An 18,654-nucleotide genomic window follows, 5' to 3' on the forward strand; every position below is an offset into this window, starting at 1 on the left:
TGGTGCCCGGCTATCAAAAGATATAGCGTCTGGGGTCTTAAAGACTTGAAGGTAAACAAGTAGCCATCTAGCTCATACACATTCTTATCAAACAATGATATAGAGATAGTTCTATGCTTCTATTTTTAACATTTTAGTAGGTTATGGAGTCCTAGTGCTATGGTGAGTAACATGTTAGGCTGCTAACTGCTAGGTCAGCAGTTTGAAACCACCAGTTTCTCTGGGGAAGAAAGATGAGGCTTTCTACTCCTGCAAAGACTTACACTCTCAGAAACCCACAGGGACAGTTCTATCCTTCCCTATAGGGTTGCTGTGAATCAGGAATGACTTGATGTAATGTGTGTGGCTTTGGCAGTGTGTGCTAGTACGGGTCCTCTAGAAGCCAATGCTAAGGTGGGATTAAAGTGCAAGGACTATTTAAGGGAACATGCCTGTATTTAGAGAAAATAACTGGGAAAGTGATGTGGGTCTGAAACGGATGGAAGAGCGAGGAAAATGATGTTGAGTAGAAGCAGGCTAGGATGCTGGGCCATCTTAGCAAGGTTCAGCCATGTTCTCCAGGCTAAATTAGCTGGGAGAAGAGTGATATGCATCCCAAGGTTGGGCCTATCTGAGTCATCCTACCACACTGTGATGAGAGCTGCTCTTTGGAGGTGTGTCAAGGTACAAAACACTATGATGTGTTTCAAAATGCAACAATCTGTCTTCTCATTCTCAGGGCCACACACACTAACACCAAACACACGAATATTTACTAAAGATCCCATCTGACAAGTACAGTTAAGAAAGGCATATACAAACTGCTGTGTGAACTTCAAAGGAAGAGTGATTAATAGAGGCGGTTTTAAGAGAGTGGTAAAACCTGTGTTGGTTCCAGCTGGACTTTGAGGGATGAGCAAACATGTGTGGATATGGATGTTCCAGGGTTTCTTTTCAGTCTTTGCAACAAAAAAGAAGGACAAATTAGGAGATGAGGGTTAAAGAGTGAGGTTGGAATCAGATTGTTAAAAGCCTGGGATTCATTGCTAAGGAGGGAGACCTTGAACTGTAAATGGTAGTAGGTAAGTCTGTGAGGTTGGGAAAGGAGGTCTCCTAGAGCAACATTGTGCAGGGTGCATAGGAAACAGGGAGTCACTGAGCAGACCTCTGGCAGTCAGCTGTGGGTAAGGAAGAGGGGCTGTCTGAGGTGGTGTAGTGTCTGTGATGATGGAGAAGAGGGCACAACAATGGAAGGGGCACTAAGCCAGTGGTTCTCAACTGGGGGAAGCTTGCCTGCTAGGTGACTGTTGGCAGTGCTTGAAGACATTTTGTTGTTCACAATTCAAGGGAGGGTGTACTACTGGTGTTGAATGGGAAGATAAGTAATACTGCTAAGCATCCCACAAAGGACAGAACACTCTTTTACAAGCAAAGGATTTCCCAGCCTAAAGTGTCCATAGCAAGGCTGAGAAACATGACAGTTGACCCATCAGCAATTTAGACTATCAGAGAAAGAGACTGAAATGATTTGAATGATAGTAGCGTCAGTCACTAAGTGATCCATTTATGAAGAAAGACAATGGCAGAACATAAAAATAGCGTGGAGGCACTGCTTGACCCACCTACCTTCATCCTGGAGAGGGGGAATAGGCACTGTTAGCATCAGCTGCAGACGGATTCCTATGAACAGAGATGCCTCCACTCTCCAACCTTTCTTAACCCATTCTGAAACCCCTTGCCCTTGCTACCACACTTTCTACTTCTCTGCTAGGTTTGATAGTTCATCTCAGTGGCCACACAGCACTTAAATCATACTCACAGGGAGGAGGCTTTCTAGGTAATCAACAGGTGACAATTTAGGATCAAGGACATTCAGATATCCTCTTTGATCAGGACAACTACCTCAGAGCCATGCCAGGAGACATGCCTCTTGCCCTTGGCTTCTCTTGGACAAGTATTGCAAAGCTCTTTTAGATCTGCTGAGAAATGCTCAAAGATACACCATTCTGTCAGAAGCCTTGGCCCAGAGACACTTCATGGGTCATGAGCTGGCACACTGGGCTCCCCCACTCCTACCTCTGTCTCCTCCATACCCCCTACCCCTACCTCACCCCAGGACTCCTTCCCAAAGGCAAGGCACTCAGTTTTCTAACTCTATCTTGATCCTTCTGCTTTTGATGCCATTGTTTCTCTGGTTCTCCCTCTTGCTGTCTCTGTTTTCCTCTGTTTCCTGGACCCAGGAGGATCCACCACAACACCTCTTTAGTCCTGGCTCTCTTTTCTCTTTAGTAGTGAGATCTTCTTTTTCTGCCTCTGGGATGACTCATTTTAAGCCAAGTGGGTAGGCAAAAGAGAACATCCTTCCTCCTGCTCTGCCTCACTCCCAGGCAGCATCCCATACACCGTATTTGCATAGTTTCACCTTATTTGGATGCCGTGTATCTAAAATCACAAAGGCCTCAGCATCTGCATAGGCCTACCCAGACACCGAGGAGGAGCTTGTGATGTAGTATTTACATGTTGGGCGTTTCCTAAAGAATTGTAGTTTCAGAAACTCACCAGGCAGTTTGTCCCTGTCCTGTAGCATCCCTATGAATAGGCATCAACTCGATATAGCAGTGAGTTCTTTTGTATGCTAATTTGTTTGGAACCAGCCTTTTGAGGAGTTATACAGACAATGACTAGAAGCTCCATACTAAGAAATTCACAGTGGACACAGAGAAACAGGTTTCAAGACACACATTTCCAGAAACATCTCTTTGATTCTATTAATGCTCAAAATTATATTTGCTTTTCTCTGTCTGAAATGTCTTTTCCCTCATGCTCTTTTCCCTTCCCAAAGGCAGAGCTGAGTAGGCCTTCCTTTGTTCCACAGTGGGCTTTGTATGTAGATATGGACCTCCACAAATTGATGTGATTTGTTCACATTTCTACTGAATGTATAGATCTGATGTAGGAATGAGTTATTTTGATGTTAGTACCTAACATAGGCCCTGCAAGTTAGAAATATACCATACATATACGAATGGATGAACTAGCATGATTAATTTTTATAATTTATACCAATTATTTGGAGTAACTTGTCTTTGCAGTAGTACGTTGACAGAGAGCTACCAGAAAGGCTAGATTCAGGCAAGGACATAGAACAAGGGATATCACTGCTGACATCAGATGGATCTTGACTTAAATCAGAGAATGTCAAGCAGATGTTTGCTTGTGTTTTATTGACTATTGCAAGGCATTCAGTGCGTAGATAACAACAAACTATGGATAACCTTGAGAAGAATGGTAATTCTAGAATACTTTAGTCTGCTTATGTGGAACCAGTGTGTAGACCAAGAGACAATTATTCTAAGAGAAAAGGAATACTGCATGGTTTAAAATCAGGAAAGGTGTGCATCAAGGTTGCAACTAGTCATCATACTTACCCAATCTATGCTGAGCCAACAAACTGAGAAACTAGATTTTATAGAAGAAGGTAGCATCCGGGTAGGAAGAAAACTTATTAATAACGCAATATGCGGCTGATTGTTGAAAGTGAAGAGCATCGACAGACTTGATGGTGATCAAGGAGTGCAGCTTTCGGTATGGTGTACAACTCAATGTGAAGAAAATAAGCACCCTCACAAGCAGACCCATACATTACCTGATGAATGGAGAAAAGTTGGAAGCTTTCAAGGATTTCATCTTGCTTGAATCCACAATCAATGTTTATGAAAACATCATCAAGAAAGCAAATAACTTATTAGATTGGACAAATCTGCTACACAGACCTCTTTAAAAGTGTTGAAGGGCAAGGAAATCCCTTTGAAGACTAAGGTATGCCTGACCCAACCAATGGCATTTTCAATCATCTCATGTGCATATGAACGTTGGATACTGAATCAGGAAGACTGAAGAGGAGTTGATGTATTTGCACTATGGTACTGGCAATGAACATTGAATATTCCGTGGACTGCCAGAGGACAAACAGATCTCTTTTAGCTGAAGTACAGCCAGAATGCTCCTTGGAAGTGAGGATGAGAGGATGAGAGATTCATCTCAAGTACTTTGGACGTGTCATCAGGAGAGACCTGTTCCTGGAAAAGACATCGTGCTTGTTGAAGAAGAAGGAGAGAGAGAGAAAAACAAAACAAAAAGCAGAAGACTATTTGTAGTATGGATTGGCATAGTGATTGCAACCATGGCTCAAACATAACAATGGGGAGGCTGGTGCTGGACCAGTCAGTGTTTCATTCTGTTGTACTGGAGTCATTACGGTCAGAACAGACAACAAGGCACATAACAACAGCAGCAGCAACTGGTCTATATTACTGAAGATTCAAGGATATCTTTCTGATTGGAACTGTATTGTTATTTATTAATTTTAAAATATACTCACAAAGTAGATCAATGATTTTTTTACTACTGTCAGATCGCAGAAAAGTCATCTTGGTTGTTGACCGCCTCAGATTAAAGGCATCACAAACCACGTCTACGTACATCCCATTTTTTGATGAGTACTAGTTGCAAGGCTCTGCCTAGATAGACGAGGTCTTAGAAATGAAGGGTAGTGATCAACTCAAGAGGAAGAGAAGAACATAAATCCTCATGATCACCAACAGTCTTTACCACAGACTCGTCTGTTCAAGTATCTTTTTGCTTCCTCTCTTGAAACGTAGAGGACACCTGGTGATGTAGTGGTTACATGTTGGGCTGGGACCCACAGGTTGGCAATTTGAAACCACCGGCAGCTCTCCGTGGGAGAAAGACTGGCCTTTCTACTCTCATAAACAGTTACAGGTTTGGAAACCCACAGGGAGTTCGCTGTGAGTCAGCGTTGACTCTATGGCCGTAGGTTAGGTCTTTGGTTTGGTTGACACGTAAAATATACTGATAGCATCTACGAGGGAAACAACCCAGTACTTCTACTAGGCACTCCCTCTGGCTCACAGTCTAGGATCTCTGAGTCATGCACAGTTGTTTCCCTAAAGACTAGATATGGATCTTTGCGGCTTGGCAAGTTATGAATTAAAAAGACAAACTATCCACCACTCCCCTAGCCCATGCGTTTGAATTATGGTGCTGGTGGAGAATATTGAGAGTACCATCAATTGCCAAAAGAGCTACAACAACAACAACAATCTGCCTTTGGAGAAGTAGAACCAAAATGCTCCTTAGAGGAAAGGATGATGCGATTTCATCTCATGTCCTTTGGAATTGTTATCAGGAGGGACCAGGCCCTGGAGAAGGACATCATGCTCGGCGAAATACAGGGATAGAGAAAAAGAGACAAGATGGATTGACACAGGGGCTATAGCAGTGGCCTTAAACATTAGAATAATTGGGAGGGAGGCCCCAGACCAAGGGGTGTTTCATACTGTTACACACGGGGTCGTTATGAGTGGGAAACCACTCGATGGTACCTAGCAACTATCACGTAGCTCACGTACAGTGTGACCAGCGTGATTGCAATTCTAAGGGGAATAAAGAAATCCCTACAGAAAGATGAAGTGGATACACCTCCTAGTCATGGATTTCTAGCAGTTTTATCCTCCTCTGAGGAGGATTTATGTGACCCTACTGCCCTTTCAGGAGGGAATTGCCTCAATCACCTCCATTCTGGGAGGGTCTCCTTGGTTCACCAGTTTCCAAGGCCCGTGGGCCTTCCCTGTGGGAAGATAGTGGTCAGCTTTCTCCATGGCACATCTTAAATGGATTCTAAAGAGGGTGCTACCTTTGGGAGTTTGGAATACTTGGGGAATTCTGGGAAATATGTATCTTGTTTAACAGTAGTCAATGGCTAATTTTTCTTGGAGGCCCATGGTTTGTGTTTGGGTAATGTTGTTAGGGGCAGTTGAGTTAGCGCTGACTCATAGTAGCTCTATGTGCAATGGGACAAAGCACTGCCTGCTCTGGGTCCTTCTACTCCATATTGTCTTCTTTTTCGCTGATTTCCGATTTACCAAGCATGCTGTCCTTTCCCAGGATCGACTTCTCCTGGTGACATGAGGAAGTCTTGCCATCCTAATTTCTTTGGCAATATGATCCCTCAAAATTATAGTTGGCTTCTGTGTTAGGCTGGGATGGCTAGAGAAACAAATCCAGTGACACTCATCTATGTATAAGAAAGAGCTTTATATCAAGAAGTAATTATACATCAGGAAAGTATACTAGCCCAACCCAACACGAGTTCATAAATCTAGTGCTAGTCAATAAGTCTCTCTTCAACTCTCACACCCACATGTAAGATACAAAATCCAAGAAGACCACAGACCGGTAGATTCAGAGTCCTTTGGATCCAAAGTCAGTGGGAACATGGCAGGGCACCAGGCAACTCTCTGGGTCATTGACCCAGTCCCAGTAGGCAGGCAGGTGAAGGGGGAGAGGAAGTGGGAGGCTGCCAGGGTCCTTCTATGAGAAGGCCACACCCCCAAGGAGACAGCATCAGGCTGTCACCTGATTAACAGGTTTGACTTCACCCCTAACCAAGAGTGTCAAGTTGACATAACATCATCTAACTACCACAGCTTCTGGTGGTAGATCAAGTTTAGATGATCATTGCTTAAAATCATTTTCTGGTGACAGTTACTAAATGTGTGAATGCCCAGATTCTATTAGAAGAAGATAAAAGTGATGTATTCTTGCCTTAACTGATCAACCAAATAAAATTTTAGGTGAATTAAAGCAATACAAGAAAATTATATTGTTACTCCTACATAGGGCAAAATGTAAACGGAGACATAATAAGTGAAAAAATTGATAGGTTTGCCTAATAATTAAAGACTATCAAATATAGAAGTAATTATGAACCAGTTAAAAGATAAACTTGGAAAATATTCTGGACCAAGATGGTAAATGGTTTGGCAGATGTATGGTATGTTACCCTCTAGGTATTAAATATATCTATGTCTTTGTCTTAAAACAATAATGCTTTATAACATTTTGACACTATATCATGATACATGCATGAGATGATTTTTTTATTGCTGGTTTAAGATTTTCATGTTATAATGACTAGATTTTATGACTTAACCGACGTTTTAGTGAGAGGGTAGGAGAAGCTGCCCTGGGGACCACTACTCACACTCCACAAATACATGGCAATTTCTTTCACAAGCCTCTCCAATGAGTGAGTTTATGTGACTGAAAGAACGCATCAGTAATTGCAATACCAGGGAATACTACAGAGTTTGCTTCTTGTCAGTGATGTTGCCAGGACACATTTGAACTTGAGACTTGGCTGCATTTATCTTGGGCAGATGAGACCAGATCTCTTATTGGGGTTTCTGGTGAAAGATCAGTCTCTTTTTTGGTGCCATATCAGCAACTTATTCAATCTTTGTTGTTCCTCTCACTTGTATACTGGAGAGGGTAGAAAGGAGGAGGAGGAGAAGGTGAAGCATATGCCTACAGGAGAAAAGAAAGACTCATCTTTTTAAAAAAACCTTACAATGAGTGTATTGATTCATGCTTCTGCAGCTGCTGCTTATGTTTTATTCACACAATATGTCATTCATCCATTCACTGTTAATTTATGAAAAATATCATATTTATCAGGAGAAACTGTCTGGCAGAGGTCCTTTTCCGCATTGAGCAGTTTCCATCTCAATCCTGGTGGACACAGCCCCAGCATCTCTGTTTTCTCTGTCACCTCTACTTAGCAAGTTGTTTCCTGTCACCGGCCTTTCAATGGCATGCCTTCTGCTTAGAATGCCACTCCCCAGAATTTCCCATGGCTGCCTTTTCATTATCTCTATCCCAGTTGAGAAGTCTCCTCTCATGGGCCTCCCTAGGCTCACATTCTCTGTCATCCGCCATCCCCATTTTATTTTCGTCGGGACATTTATTTCTACCTGCCGTGTCATATTGTATGTCTTTCCCCATATACGTATGGACATTATGAAGGCAGGGATTTTGTCATGCTGACCTTTGCACATCTAGTACCTAGACCTTTGCCCCGAACCTAGTGCATAGTGGGTGCTCATGAAACGTATGGCAGCTATTGTGTAGCGTGTACTGCAGTTGGTGTACGTATGACAGCTAATACAGGGCAGTGCATTAAGGAACAGATTGCAGAGCAGGCTACCAGGGTTCTCGTCTTGGTCCTGTCGATTTCTAGGTGTGAGATTTGGGCAAAAGTTACTTAGCTTTCTTTGTTTTATCTGTAAAGGGTTGGTGATAATACAAGAGTACTTCATAAAGTTTATAGGGATCCTATAGGAATGAGTAGAACTGCCCCTTTGGGTCTCCGTGGCTGTAAATCTTTACAGGAATAGGAATTCACATTTCTCCTGGGTAGTGGCTGGTAGTTTTGAACTGGCGACCTTGTGGTTAGCAACCCAACCTGTATGAGTCGGAATTGACTGAATGACAGTGAGGTTTTTTTGTTTGGGTCAGACATTTTGCTGGGCCTCTGGTCAACATAAGCTGAGTTTACAAAAAATAGGAAATGGTAAGTTTTTATGATTCAATAACTGTTTGCTGTACCTGGCCTGTTAGGTCTCAGGTCCTTTATTAAGAAGTGGACATCTAGGATAGGTAGGCTTTTTCTGCATGTATGAAGCCTCTTAGTCTACTAGGTGCAGACACTTAGAAATAGGAAAGAAGAAATATATATGTAAATATGGAATATGATAACTGCTCTTAGGAAATTTGGCGAAGCGTGTTTTGAGGAATTAGGCGGGGCGAGGAGGTGGAGATGCGGTAACTAAACACGTGGTCAAGGAGAATCTCTGAGTAGTTGCAACTCAAGGTGATACGAAAGATGGAGTGGAGTCAGCTGGAGAGTGTGGAGTCAAGGATATAAAGACAGGATTCATGGCTGGGGGAATATTGTAGGCAGAAGAAACAGCATATACAATGTGATTAAGATAAAAATTAAAAAGACCTCACTGCTAGTGAGTTGATTCTGACTCATAAGAACCGGATAGAACTGCCATGGTGGATTTCTGAGACTATAACTTTTTGCAAGTGTAGAAAGATGAAGCTTTCTCCCACAGATCGGCTGGTGGTTTCCAACTGCTGACCCTGTGGTTAGCGGCCCTGTCCATAACCACTATGCTACCAGGGCCATACTCAGCCCTTCCTCTATCGACTCAATTTTTCCTACAGCCACCAGAATGCTTTCTAATAAATTCGAGTATCTCTTTGGTAGCAACCAAGCAAGTTGAAAGACTTACTTTTGCTTTTCTTTGTGTACTTTACTAATGGCATTGAGCTATGCTGTTGTTGTTACACAGCAAGCATCCAGTTGGTTCTGACCCACAGCGTCCCTGTGCCCAACAGAACGAATCGCTGCCTGGTCCTGTGCCATCCTGGTGCTCGTTCCTGTGCTTGAGCCCCTGGTTGCACCCACTGTGTCAGTCCTTCTCCTCAAGGGCATCCCGCTCTCTTGCTGCCCTTCCATGTAACTAACACGATGTCCTCCTCCGGGGACTGGTCTCTCCTGACCCAGGAGCACTCCGGCTGTACTTCCAAAACAGATTTGTTTGACCTTGTCCGTGGCACTTTCAATTTTCCTTTTCAGAACCACGATTTTAAAAGTTACTATTCTGGTGTAGTATTCCTTATGGGAGAGCTTTCCATATCTCTACATAGCACGTTTTCTTAGTCTCTTTGTATTGCTCTCAAACCGTTGTACTCCATGTTAGCTCTGTAGCATTGTTCATTTGTCCATGGCCTTTTGAATCAGTTCTACTAGTGTGCTATTAGAAGCAATGCTGTCATTCATAACTGTGTCTGTGTGCTGTTTTACATGTGTGCACATGTGTAGCTGTTGTTAGGCGTCGTTGAGTTGGCTCCAACCCAGAGCCACCCTACAGACAACAGAATGAAGCACTGCCTGGCCCTGCAGCATCCCGACAGTGGTTCCTACGTCCTAGCCCATTGTTGGACACCTGTGTCAATCCATGTCGCTGAGGGCCTTCCTCTTTTCTGCTGCCCTTCCACATTACTAAGCACGATGTCCTTCTCCAGGGACTGGTCCCTCCTGACCAGATGTCCAAAGATTAAGGCTGTCCTTGCCTCTAAGGAACACTCTGACTATATTTCTTCCAAGATATTAGTTTGTCCTTTAAGGATAAAGTCTATGAAGGAAAATTGCTAGCCAAAGGACAGTTTGTGTATATGATAGAGACCAAACTGCTTTGCACAGAGATTCTACTCATTTATCTTCCCCAAAGTAATGCATGAGATTATTAATACTTCCACAGACTCATATTTGGTGTGTTGTATAAAACTTTTATATTTTTCACCAGTCTCATAATCATGTTTCAGGAAAAATAAAGATGCCAGGAATGAGCTGCAGAGTGAGTAAGGGGATGTTACAGAGGGTGCGCAGGTTGTCTAGTGCAGTGTTTCCCAACGTGGGCAATAAGAATGGTATAGGGGGGCTGTGAAAGCAGCTTCCTACACTTTATTGTGGGCTGTAGTACAAATGGTTTTAATTGCCAGGTGGACACTGAGGTTTTTTTTGGGTTTTTTTTCTGAAAAGGGGACAGTAAGCCAAATAAGTTTGGGAACCACTGGCCTAGAGAATTGTCGACCATTGTATAAAATAATAGATTTTCTATTTGGATGGAAAGACATAGGGGTATTTCTTTTCATCCCGAAGCGGGGATGACTTCTTAAAAAAATAACAACTTGTACTCCTTTGTGGTGACCACATCCCGAAGGGGGGATGCCTTCTTAAAAAATAAAAGTGTGCACCTTTGTGGTGACCGCAGCAGTTATAGTGGTTTGGACTAGGTGTGAAAGAATGTTAGATTAGATCGTGAATGCAGTGGTTAGATTAGATCATGAATCTGTGGCAAGTTGTTTGATTTTTAACTATAATTTAAAGATTGACTCATCAAGATTTACAGATAGAGGATTTAAGAGAAAGAGTTATCATAATTTCTCTTTTAGATTTTTTTTTTTTTGACCTGAGCAACCTGAATGATAATGTTGCCATTTACTAAAATAAAGTGTTGCGGAAACAGTGAGCTTTTGGTAAGGCATGAAGAGTTTGACTTTGGACATGTTAAGGTTCTAAGTGAAGCTGTTAAATAGGATGTTGGATTTTGAATACTGTAGTTCAGATGATAACTTGGCTAAAATTCAATAGGCCATTACTAAGGGAATATACACATTCTAAATTCCTAGCATCACATTCAAGTTCTTGTTTAACCTAACCTCACCCTGCCTTTGTAAGTCTTGCCTCACACTAACAGTAAGTTAAGTAGGCACGTGAAATAGTTAGGTTTATTGTACCCACCAGGCCGATTGGAACAGGTGGGATTAATCAGGTCACAGTTTGATTGGAGGGCAAAGAGCTAAATGGCCCTGCAAGTGCTGGCCCATTTCCTCTTGCTCTTTGGTGATCAGACCAGCATGCTGCTGCTTTAGCTAGTTCTCTGCCTCAACTGGTTAGCTGCATTACCTGTGGGCCAACCTAACCCATGGATCCTGTTGCTAGAGCTTGAGGCTCATTTGAGACCTGCTTCACCACACTGCTGGTGCATACATTATTTGAGCTTAGGGGCTGGTGGATCTTGTCATCTTGCATTGCTTGCATTCAATATCCCATCCAGGCCTGCTTCTCTAATCTCTCAAGCTACTGACTGTTGCTGACCCAGACTGTTGTTTGCTGCCTGTGGGCAGACTCTGCCTAACAGCATGATTGTGATTATGCTAAGCTCTTGCCCATATTAAGCCTTTTGTCTGTGCCATTCTTGTTACCTGGAATGTCTGCCATCTCAACTCTACCAATGGGTATACCAGCCAGTTTTCCTGACTTTATACATAGGAGTGGAGAGAGAAAATGTGAGCCATGGAAAGAAAAAAAAATATATATATTATTTGATGACATTTAATAAAAGGCAGCTTGGCTGCTTTTGTTTCTGTGCACTCACTTATAACTTGTGGCATCAACTGCCATTGTCCTCGCTGACTTTTAAAACTAAGTTAACTTTTATTTTATTTGTTTTCAGATGGGAACATTTAAAGTGCATGATGGCGAATATTTCTTAGAACCTATAATGAAGGCAGATGGGAGCGAACATGAAGACGGTCACAACAGGCCTCATCTTATTTACAGACAGAAATTAAAGAAGAACCAATCTCAGCCGTCTGACAACCCTTGTGATGTTTCAGGTACCTTCTGTGAAACACACTTTTCCCCCTTGTGACCCAGTGTCAATTTCCGATTGGGAAATTACAACTTCAGTAGTTTCTTAAATAATGCCGTATACGCTATGCTAAGGTTAATCTTGGGCCTCTAAATATTCATTGGCAGCCCTCTGATATCTGTTATCTGATATAGTAGACTAAATTTAAATTGAAAACAAGTCACTATAAGAAATTGATAGCGAATCATCATAGAAAAACTTCACTTTAACCTTTTATTCACACTAGTATACCAGTATACTTTTCGTTTTCCTAGCAGAATTTTAAATGATAAAGAAAAAACAAAACAAGACAAACTAAACCTAGGCTTTTGATAAGTCTAATAGATAACAAGTATAATAGATATTTCAAAATATTTCTGCAAAAAGTCATAGTTTTAACCTGACTTGAGACATATAAATTCTTAGAGGAATTATTTTCATCAACAAATAGATACAAACCTAAGTGTACAAACAGTTGTGTGATATAAAGAATTATACACTATGACCCCTATCATGCAAACAACATGGGTCAAGAGCTTGAAAATAGTTATTAACACTTGAACAAGAACCTTATGTTCTTACTGTTTCAATAACTGGTCCTGGCACTTTTAAAAATTTGTGTTTACTTTCTTATTCTCTTGCTTTTTAAATTAGTTTTGCTAATTTTAAACATATTCAGTATGTGTGTGTGTGTGGCCAAACAATAAATCCATCCCTAAATGTGTTAGTCTGGGTACTTTAGAGAAACAAATCCACAGAAACTCATGTATAAGGTTAAGTGCGCATCAAGAAAACATCCTAACCCAGTGCTGCCCAAGCTTACTGTCCAACATTAACCCATATGTCCAACACCAATCTACAAAGTCCTCCTCCATCTCACAAAACAGATCAATGATGCTGACTGCAGGAGGAAAGCCGAGTCAGTGAATGTGTAAACATCTCAGTGCTGGCAGGGGTCTCCACACGGGTGCTCCAGCACCCAGGGCTGCATTGGGGAAGGTCCATGTGGCTTCTCCTCAGGGATGTCTTGCAGGAAGTGAGCCTTGCCAGCTGAAGCAGGGAACTGGTTAAGGCAGCTACACCCTGTTCTGACCATCAGAAAGCAAAAGACCCAAGAACTAGAAAGGCGAGACTCACTGAGCCATTTATCCCTCCACCCTTTGTGTTTATCGGCCAGGTTGGCACAATCAACTAACTACCTCACTAAGTAACAATAACACATTAGTCAGTTTTGCATGCCTTTACCTTTATATAAAGGGACACATATTGTGTGTATTTTTCTGGGACTTGTCCCTTTTTGCTCAATGTTGTTTCTGAGATTATCTGTGTGGGTGCATGCAGGAGAAAATCAACCATTCTGTTGCAGTGCTGCATTCTATTGTCATAGTGTATCTCAGTTCATACATGCCATCTCTGGTGGGCTTTTCAGTGCTTCGGGAATTTTACTGTTATCAACAGTACTGCTGTGAATGCTCTTGCTCAGATGATCTGGTGCCTGCATTTGAGAGTCTCTTCCAGATAAGCACAGAGATGCTAGATAAACCTACATGTTTTTTATAAAGTAGCTTTTGTCAGCTAATAATTCAAGCCGTGTATGAGAGAACTCTGTTTTTACCATCATGTTTTTCTTTTTAAAATCCAGACTGCTGAAGATTTATAATGGATTAGAATCTAGGAATCATAGGTTTCTATGAATCTGTTTCTGTTCAAATAATGTACTTGTATGTTGGCCAAGGGCTGTATTTATTGAGATGTGTCAGTATAGGAGCAAGCATCTTCACTGTTCATATGATGGCATACAATATGACGGTGGGGAAAAGGCACCTGCAGTTATCATCAAAGTACAAAATCTAGACAAAAGAGTAGGATTAAGAAGGATTTATTTGCAATTGTAGGTGTCCGTACTCTATAGTTCCAAACACTCTGATGCCATCTGTTTTGGGGTATAATGATATGTAGGCCTTTGAAGGATCCTTGGGAATGCACTTCTTAACCTTTGCTGTTATAAGAGTGCCATTTTGGAGTGGTTCTCACTGCGTCTAAGGCCGTGTTTAAAATCTATTGACATAATAGATGTCTTTCTTATGCTTTTAATATGAGCATAAGGGTTTCATTTTTACGGCTTCAAAGAAAACACAAATGGGTAGAGCTTCACAATAGAGTCTTACAGAGGCAGCTTCTGCTTGCTCTGATCCCCATTCAGAAGCAGCTTGTTTAATGAGCTGTTCAGCTTCTTGAAGAAGCAATCCACCAAGTGGGCGTTCTGAATGCAGAACTGCCTCGGCTAATGACACGCAGGGCTTCGCATTCCCAGTCGATGTTCATGATCAGCACGAAGATGGTTCAAAAAAAACCCGGCTCTTTTGTTTAAAAATCAATGATACTAGACATTTATTTTTTTTAAACTCCAAATAAAAAGCAAATAGAAAGCCCAGAGGCTTAATTTTCTTCTTCCTTCCTATGAAAGAAAAGTGTTCTTTTATTAAGTGTTCTTTTTCCTTCCTACGACATCGTTCACTCCAATTTAAAAGGTAGCATCCATTCTTTTCAATCTTAATTTACTTCCATTTTGCAATACTATTAAAGTACCCATTTTTAATCAACCACAGAGGCTATCAATTAATGACCAAAATAATTTGCTGTTCATTTATTGTTTTGCTAGTAAATGTGGGGCATTATGAATTTCATTAGTAAAGAATTACTAAGTCTTCCCGCTACATAATTCACATACTGTTATTCAAAAATACTTGCAAAATCTTATTTTTCATTCTAAAGGATGAACCTGCAGGAATCCCCTCCCAATAGATGGGCCAAAAGATGAACACATGAACTAAAATTATTAAATGGAAAAGAAAAAGCAATGTCTTCCCTCCTCCCATATTTATTGATGATTTAAAAAATCTCACTATGACCCTAAAATGTTGCAATTCATAGTGTTATCATCTTTACCGAATTAAATGGTTGCTCAGGTGAGACTTTTACAATGGGCTATGAGACCCTGCGAATTAGTAGCCAAACCTGGCAGTGGTGAATGCCATGATTTGAGAGAGTTGCCAGATATCCTTTTAGTAAAATCCAGTGGAAATGGCAAATAAGCCAACAAAAAACCTACAAAATGAGTGAACACTGAACAACTAATCCATAGCCTCAAAATGAGACAGGGGGAGGGGACCCTGGAGGGGTTGAATAGAGAACAACATTCCTGAATTCTGTGGAGTGTAATCCTTCTGTTACTTATGTTGGAAAGCAACCAAGGAATGGCCCGCGTTTCTCAGGCATGAGCACAGAACATGGGTAGAACAATGAAACAGCGGATTTGTTGTGAGTGAAAAGAAAATGTCTTTGAAAACATTTGGGGATGCTGTTAGCCCGCTTTAACATTTCTATATTTTCCTAGAGATTTTTTTCTTCTTATGTGCTTTTGAGTCCTTAGCATATATAAAGAATCGTACTGGATTAAGATTTGAGTCTCTCTGTTCAGGGTTTCAAAGGAGCTTACATGGTGTAGTGGGTTATTGGGCTACCAACCACAAGGTCAGCAGTTCAAACCCACCAGCTGCTCCACAGGAGAAAGTCAGGGCTTTCTGCTCCTGTAGCGATTTCCAGTCTTGGAGGACTGAAGGAGCAGTCCCATGCAGTTGCTGTGAGTTGGAGTTGGACTTGATAGTTTGGGGGTTAGTTTCATTTTGGGGTATTTAGGGTTTCAAGGCCCAAAGAGTGTAAAAGGACACAAAAGCAGAAATAGAAAAAGAAAACTGATTGGGGGCTACTCTACCAGTAGTAGGAGCAGTGGAGCATGCAGCTCAAGGGCAGTGAACAGGCCTTGTGAGGAGTATATAGGCACTTTGAAGAGAGGGTGAGAGAGGGACATAAGTAAAAGGAGCAGCGTTTGCAGGTACAAAGTTCTGAAGTGTGTGTAGACAATGAAACGCCTGTATAAGCTCTTTCTAGCCTTGGCTTTGTAACTCTCACAAAATGGGAGCAATGCGAGTGTTTTATGACCTCTGAAGAGATTGGTCAGTTTGTAGTCCTCCTGGGAAGGCCCTTGAACCAAGGATTCAAAGTTCCAGTGATGAGAACCTGCCAGACCCAGAAAAAAACATCTGTAACACTGAATAAGGGCTGAGATGACAAGGGACGGTGGTAATGGGCTTGTTGTTCCATGCAATGGAAGTTGAGAGCTTTTGGGCAGAGACTTTGCAGTTGATCTGAGAAGGCGATATTATTTGTGAATGGTCAGAAAGGCCTGAGTGCACATGCCAGAATTTCACACTTCCTCCACCCCCAGGCCTGGGGAGCATGGCAAGAGCTGGAAGCAGAGGCTCCAAAGGGCCCAGCGACAAAAACGTTGAAGATCCCGTGTTGGGAGGGGTCCCCCTAAGGTGAGACAAGGCCCAGCAGGGCCCCGCACTGGAGCAGAAGCCTTGCATATCATGGTGGTAGTCAGAAGAAATGATGACATGAACAAAACGTCAGACTGAACTATGGCAGGCATGCATAGGGACTTGAAAATTGGGAAACTGCAAGTCTTTCCCCTTTAAGAACCCGTTGTTATTGTTACTGTTTGCTTTTGTGGGTTACGTAATCTGTTGTCAATTTAAGACTTAAGAGTGAGAGGGTGGAGTTTAGCCTGTAATCAGGTCGCAGCTTGATGACCTCATTTGGAAGCGCTAAGGAGATAAATAGCTCATTGGAGCCAGAGCACACGCTCACTCCCTGTGAGACATTACTGAGGAAGACCCTGATGGAGCTACACTGATGCAGTCAGAGCCCTGGGAGCTGGAGGAGACAGGTGGAGACCCCTGCCAGTGCTGAGATGCTTACACCGCCACTGGATCCACAAGACTTTCCACCCACTGGCCTGTGATCTTCCTGCATTCAGCGTCATTGCATGTTTCGTGAGTCTGAAGAGTAATTTATGAACTAGTATTGGACATATGGGCTAATACTGGACTATGGCCTTGATCTGGACTGGACTGGGATATGTTCTTTCTTTTGACTGGGATGTTTTCTTAATGTACAATTAATCTTTATATAAAGTTCTTTCCTATACACATATGAGTGTCTATGAATTTGTTTTTCTAGTCTACCCGGACTAACACAGCTTTCTACAAATAATAGAGTCAAACTCATAAAAGAAAAAAACTGGAGCCTGTATAAGGCAGAAACCTGCCAGAGTAGGAAAACAGAAATATTTTCCTCTAGCAGAGAGTGATAGAAAGGTAATAAGACTACACCTTGTCAAAGACAGAAACTTGAGACCTAGAAAAACAGGGCAGTCCTATTGAGTTACCCCTCTCACAGTTTCATGGTAATAATGCCTTTCCATTTTGCCAGCCCTGAGTAAGTGTCTTCTGTGCCCAGTGCGACCACAGATGATCATCGTTCTTTAGAACAGTTGGTGCCTGCATGTGTATGTGTCTTACGGTTGGAAGTTGGAGGTGCGTCTTGTCTGTATGGACTATGCAGTTGGAACAAAATGATACGTTTGGGTAAAAGAGTAACCTGTTCACTATGGCAGGAGAATAAGGGGGCAAGTGTGTCGGAAACGAGTTTGGGAAGGTGCTCAGAGACCAGATCTGAAATAACTGTTATCCTAAGCTACATATTTTGTAGGCTAGCCCATACCCACCAACACCTGCCATCGAGTCTGTTCTGATTATTCTGACCCTATACAGGGTGTCTGAGACTGTAAATCTTTATGTGACTAGACAGCCTTTCATTTCTCCCTTTGAATGGCTGGTGGATTTGAACTGCCAACTATGGTTGGTCAGCAGTTCAACAATTAACTGATAGCACCCCCCAGGGCTCTCTAAGTTATCCTATAGGCATTAACAAAAGCAAGCAGACTTCAAATGATATGTATTTTTAAAATGTATCACTCCGATGGCATAGCAGCTTTGAATTTTTTTAAAAAGTTAATTTTGGATTTGAATGAGAATAGATGGAAAGACTGAAAGCAGAGAGACTGCCTCAAAGAAATAAGCTATCTTGTCAACAAAGGATTACCCGCCAAACTAGGAAAGTGCACACAAAGAAGTAAATTGAAGATGATTTACTGAAAGCATTTTCTGAAATGTTGACGAGAAGATAAAGACTACCCCCGCCCCCCCATTTTGGGTGAGCAATCCATTCGGATAATATATCTGTGAATATATGAGAGCTGCCTTTTAAGTAAAATGGTATTTAAATTCAGATTGTTTCTCTTTCCTTTAATGAGAATATTTCAGTCTGCCTGGGGGCAGCCAGATGCTTTTCATGCCCGCGGAGGCCTTGGCTCATGACTGAGTCCGGGGCCTGGGAACAGAGACACTGCTGCTCTGGCCCCTCAGCCAGACCTTAACCTCTCTGGGTAGTTCAACAAACCCACAGCAGCACAAACAAAACTAAATCGACTGTCATCAAGCAGATGCTGAAGGGTTAATGAATGTACTCCATTACTCCTATTTCCCCCCTCCCTACCCTCCCACCCTCGTGAATGCTTGATCGTTTAAATTATTTTTATTTTCATATATTTTTTTTATATTTAGTCATTTCTTTTTTTTTT

The 18,654-nt window shown here is 41.9% G+C and overlaps 1 protein-coding gene across 1 annotated transcript in view; it reads left to right on the forward strand.

Annotated features, from left to right (window-relative positions):
* ADAMTS20 (ADAM metallopeptidase with thrombospondin type 1 motif 20) overlaps positions 1-18,654 on the forward strand; it is a 181,643-nt gene that overhangs the window by 8,749 nt on the left and 154,240 nt on the right. Inside the window, exon 3 of the mRNA XM_045287241.1 lies at positions 11,931-12,093. Coding sequence (XP_045143176.1) covers positions 11,931-12,093 — 163 coding nt within the window. The remainder of the gene's footprint in view (positions 1-11,930; positions 12,094-18,654) is intronic.

This window comes from Echinops telfairi, unplaced genomic scaffold (genome assembly GCF_000313985.2).
Source record: "Echinops telfairi isolate 266 unplaced genomic scaffold, ASM31398v2 ScPeMD7_12;HRSCAF=54, whole genome shotgun sequence".
NCBI lineage: Eukaryota > Metazoa > Chordata > Mammalia > Afrosoricida > Tenrecidae > Echinops > Echinops telfairi.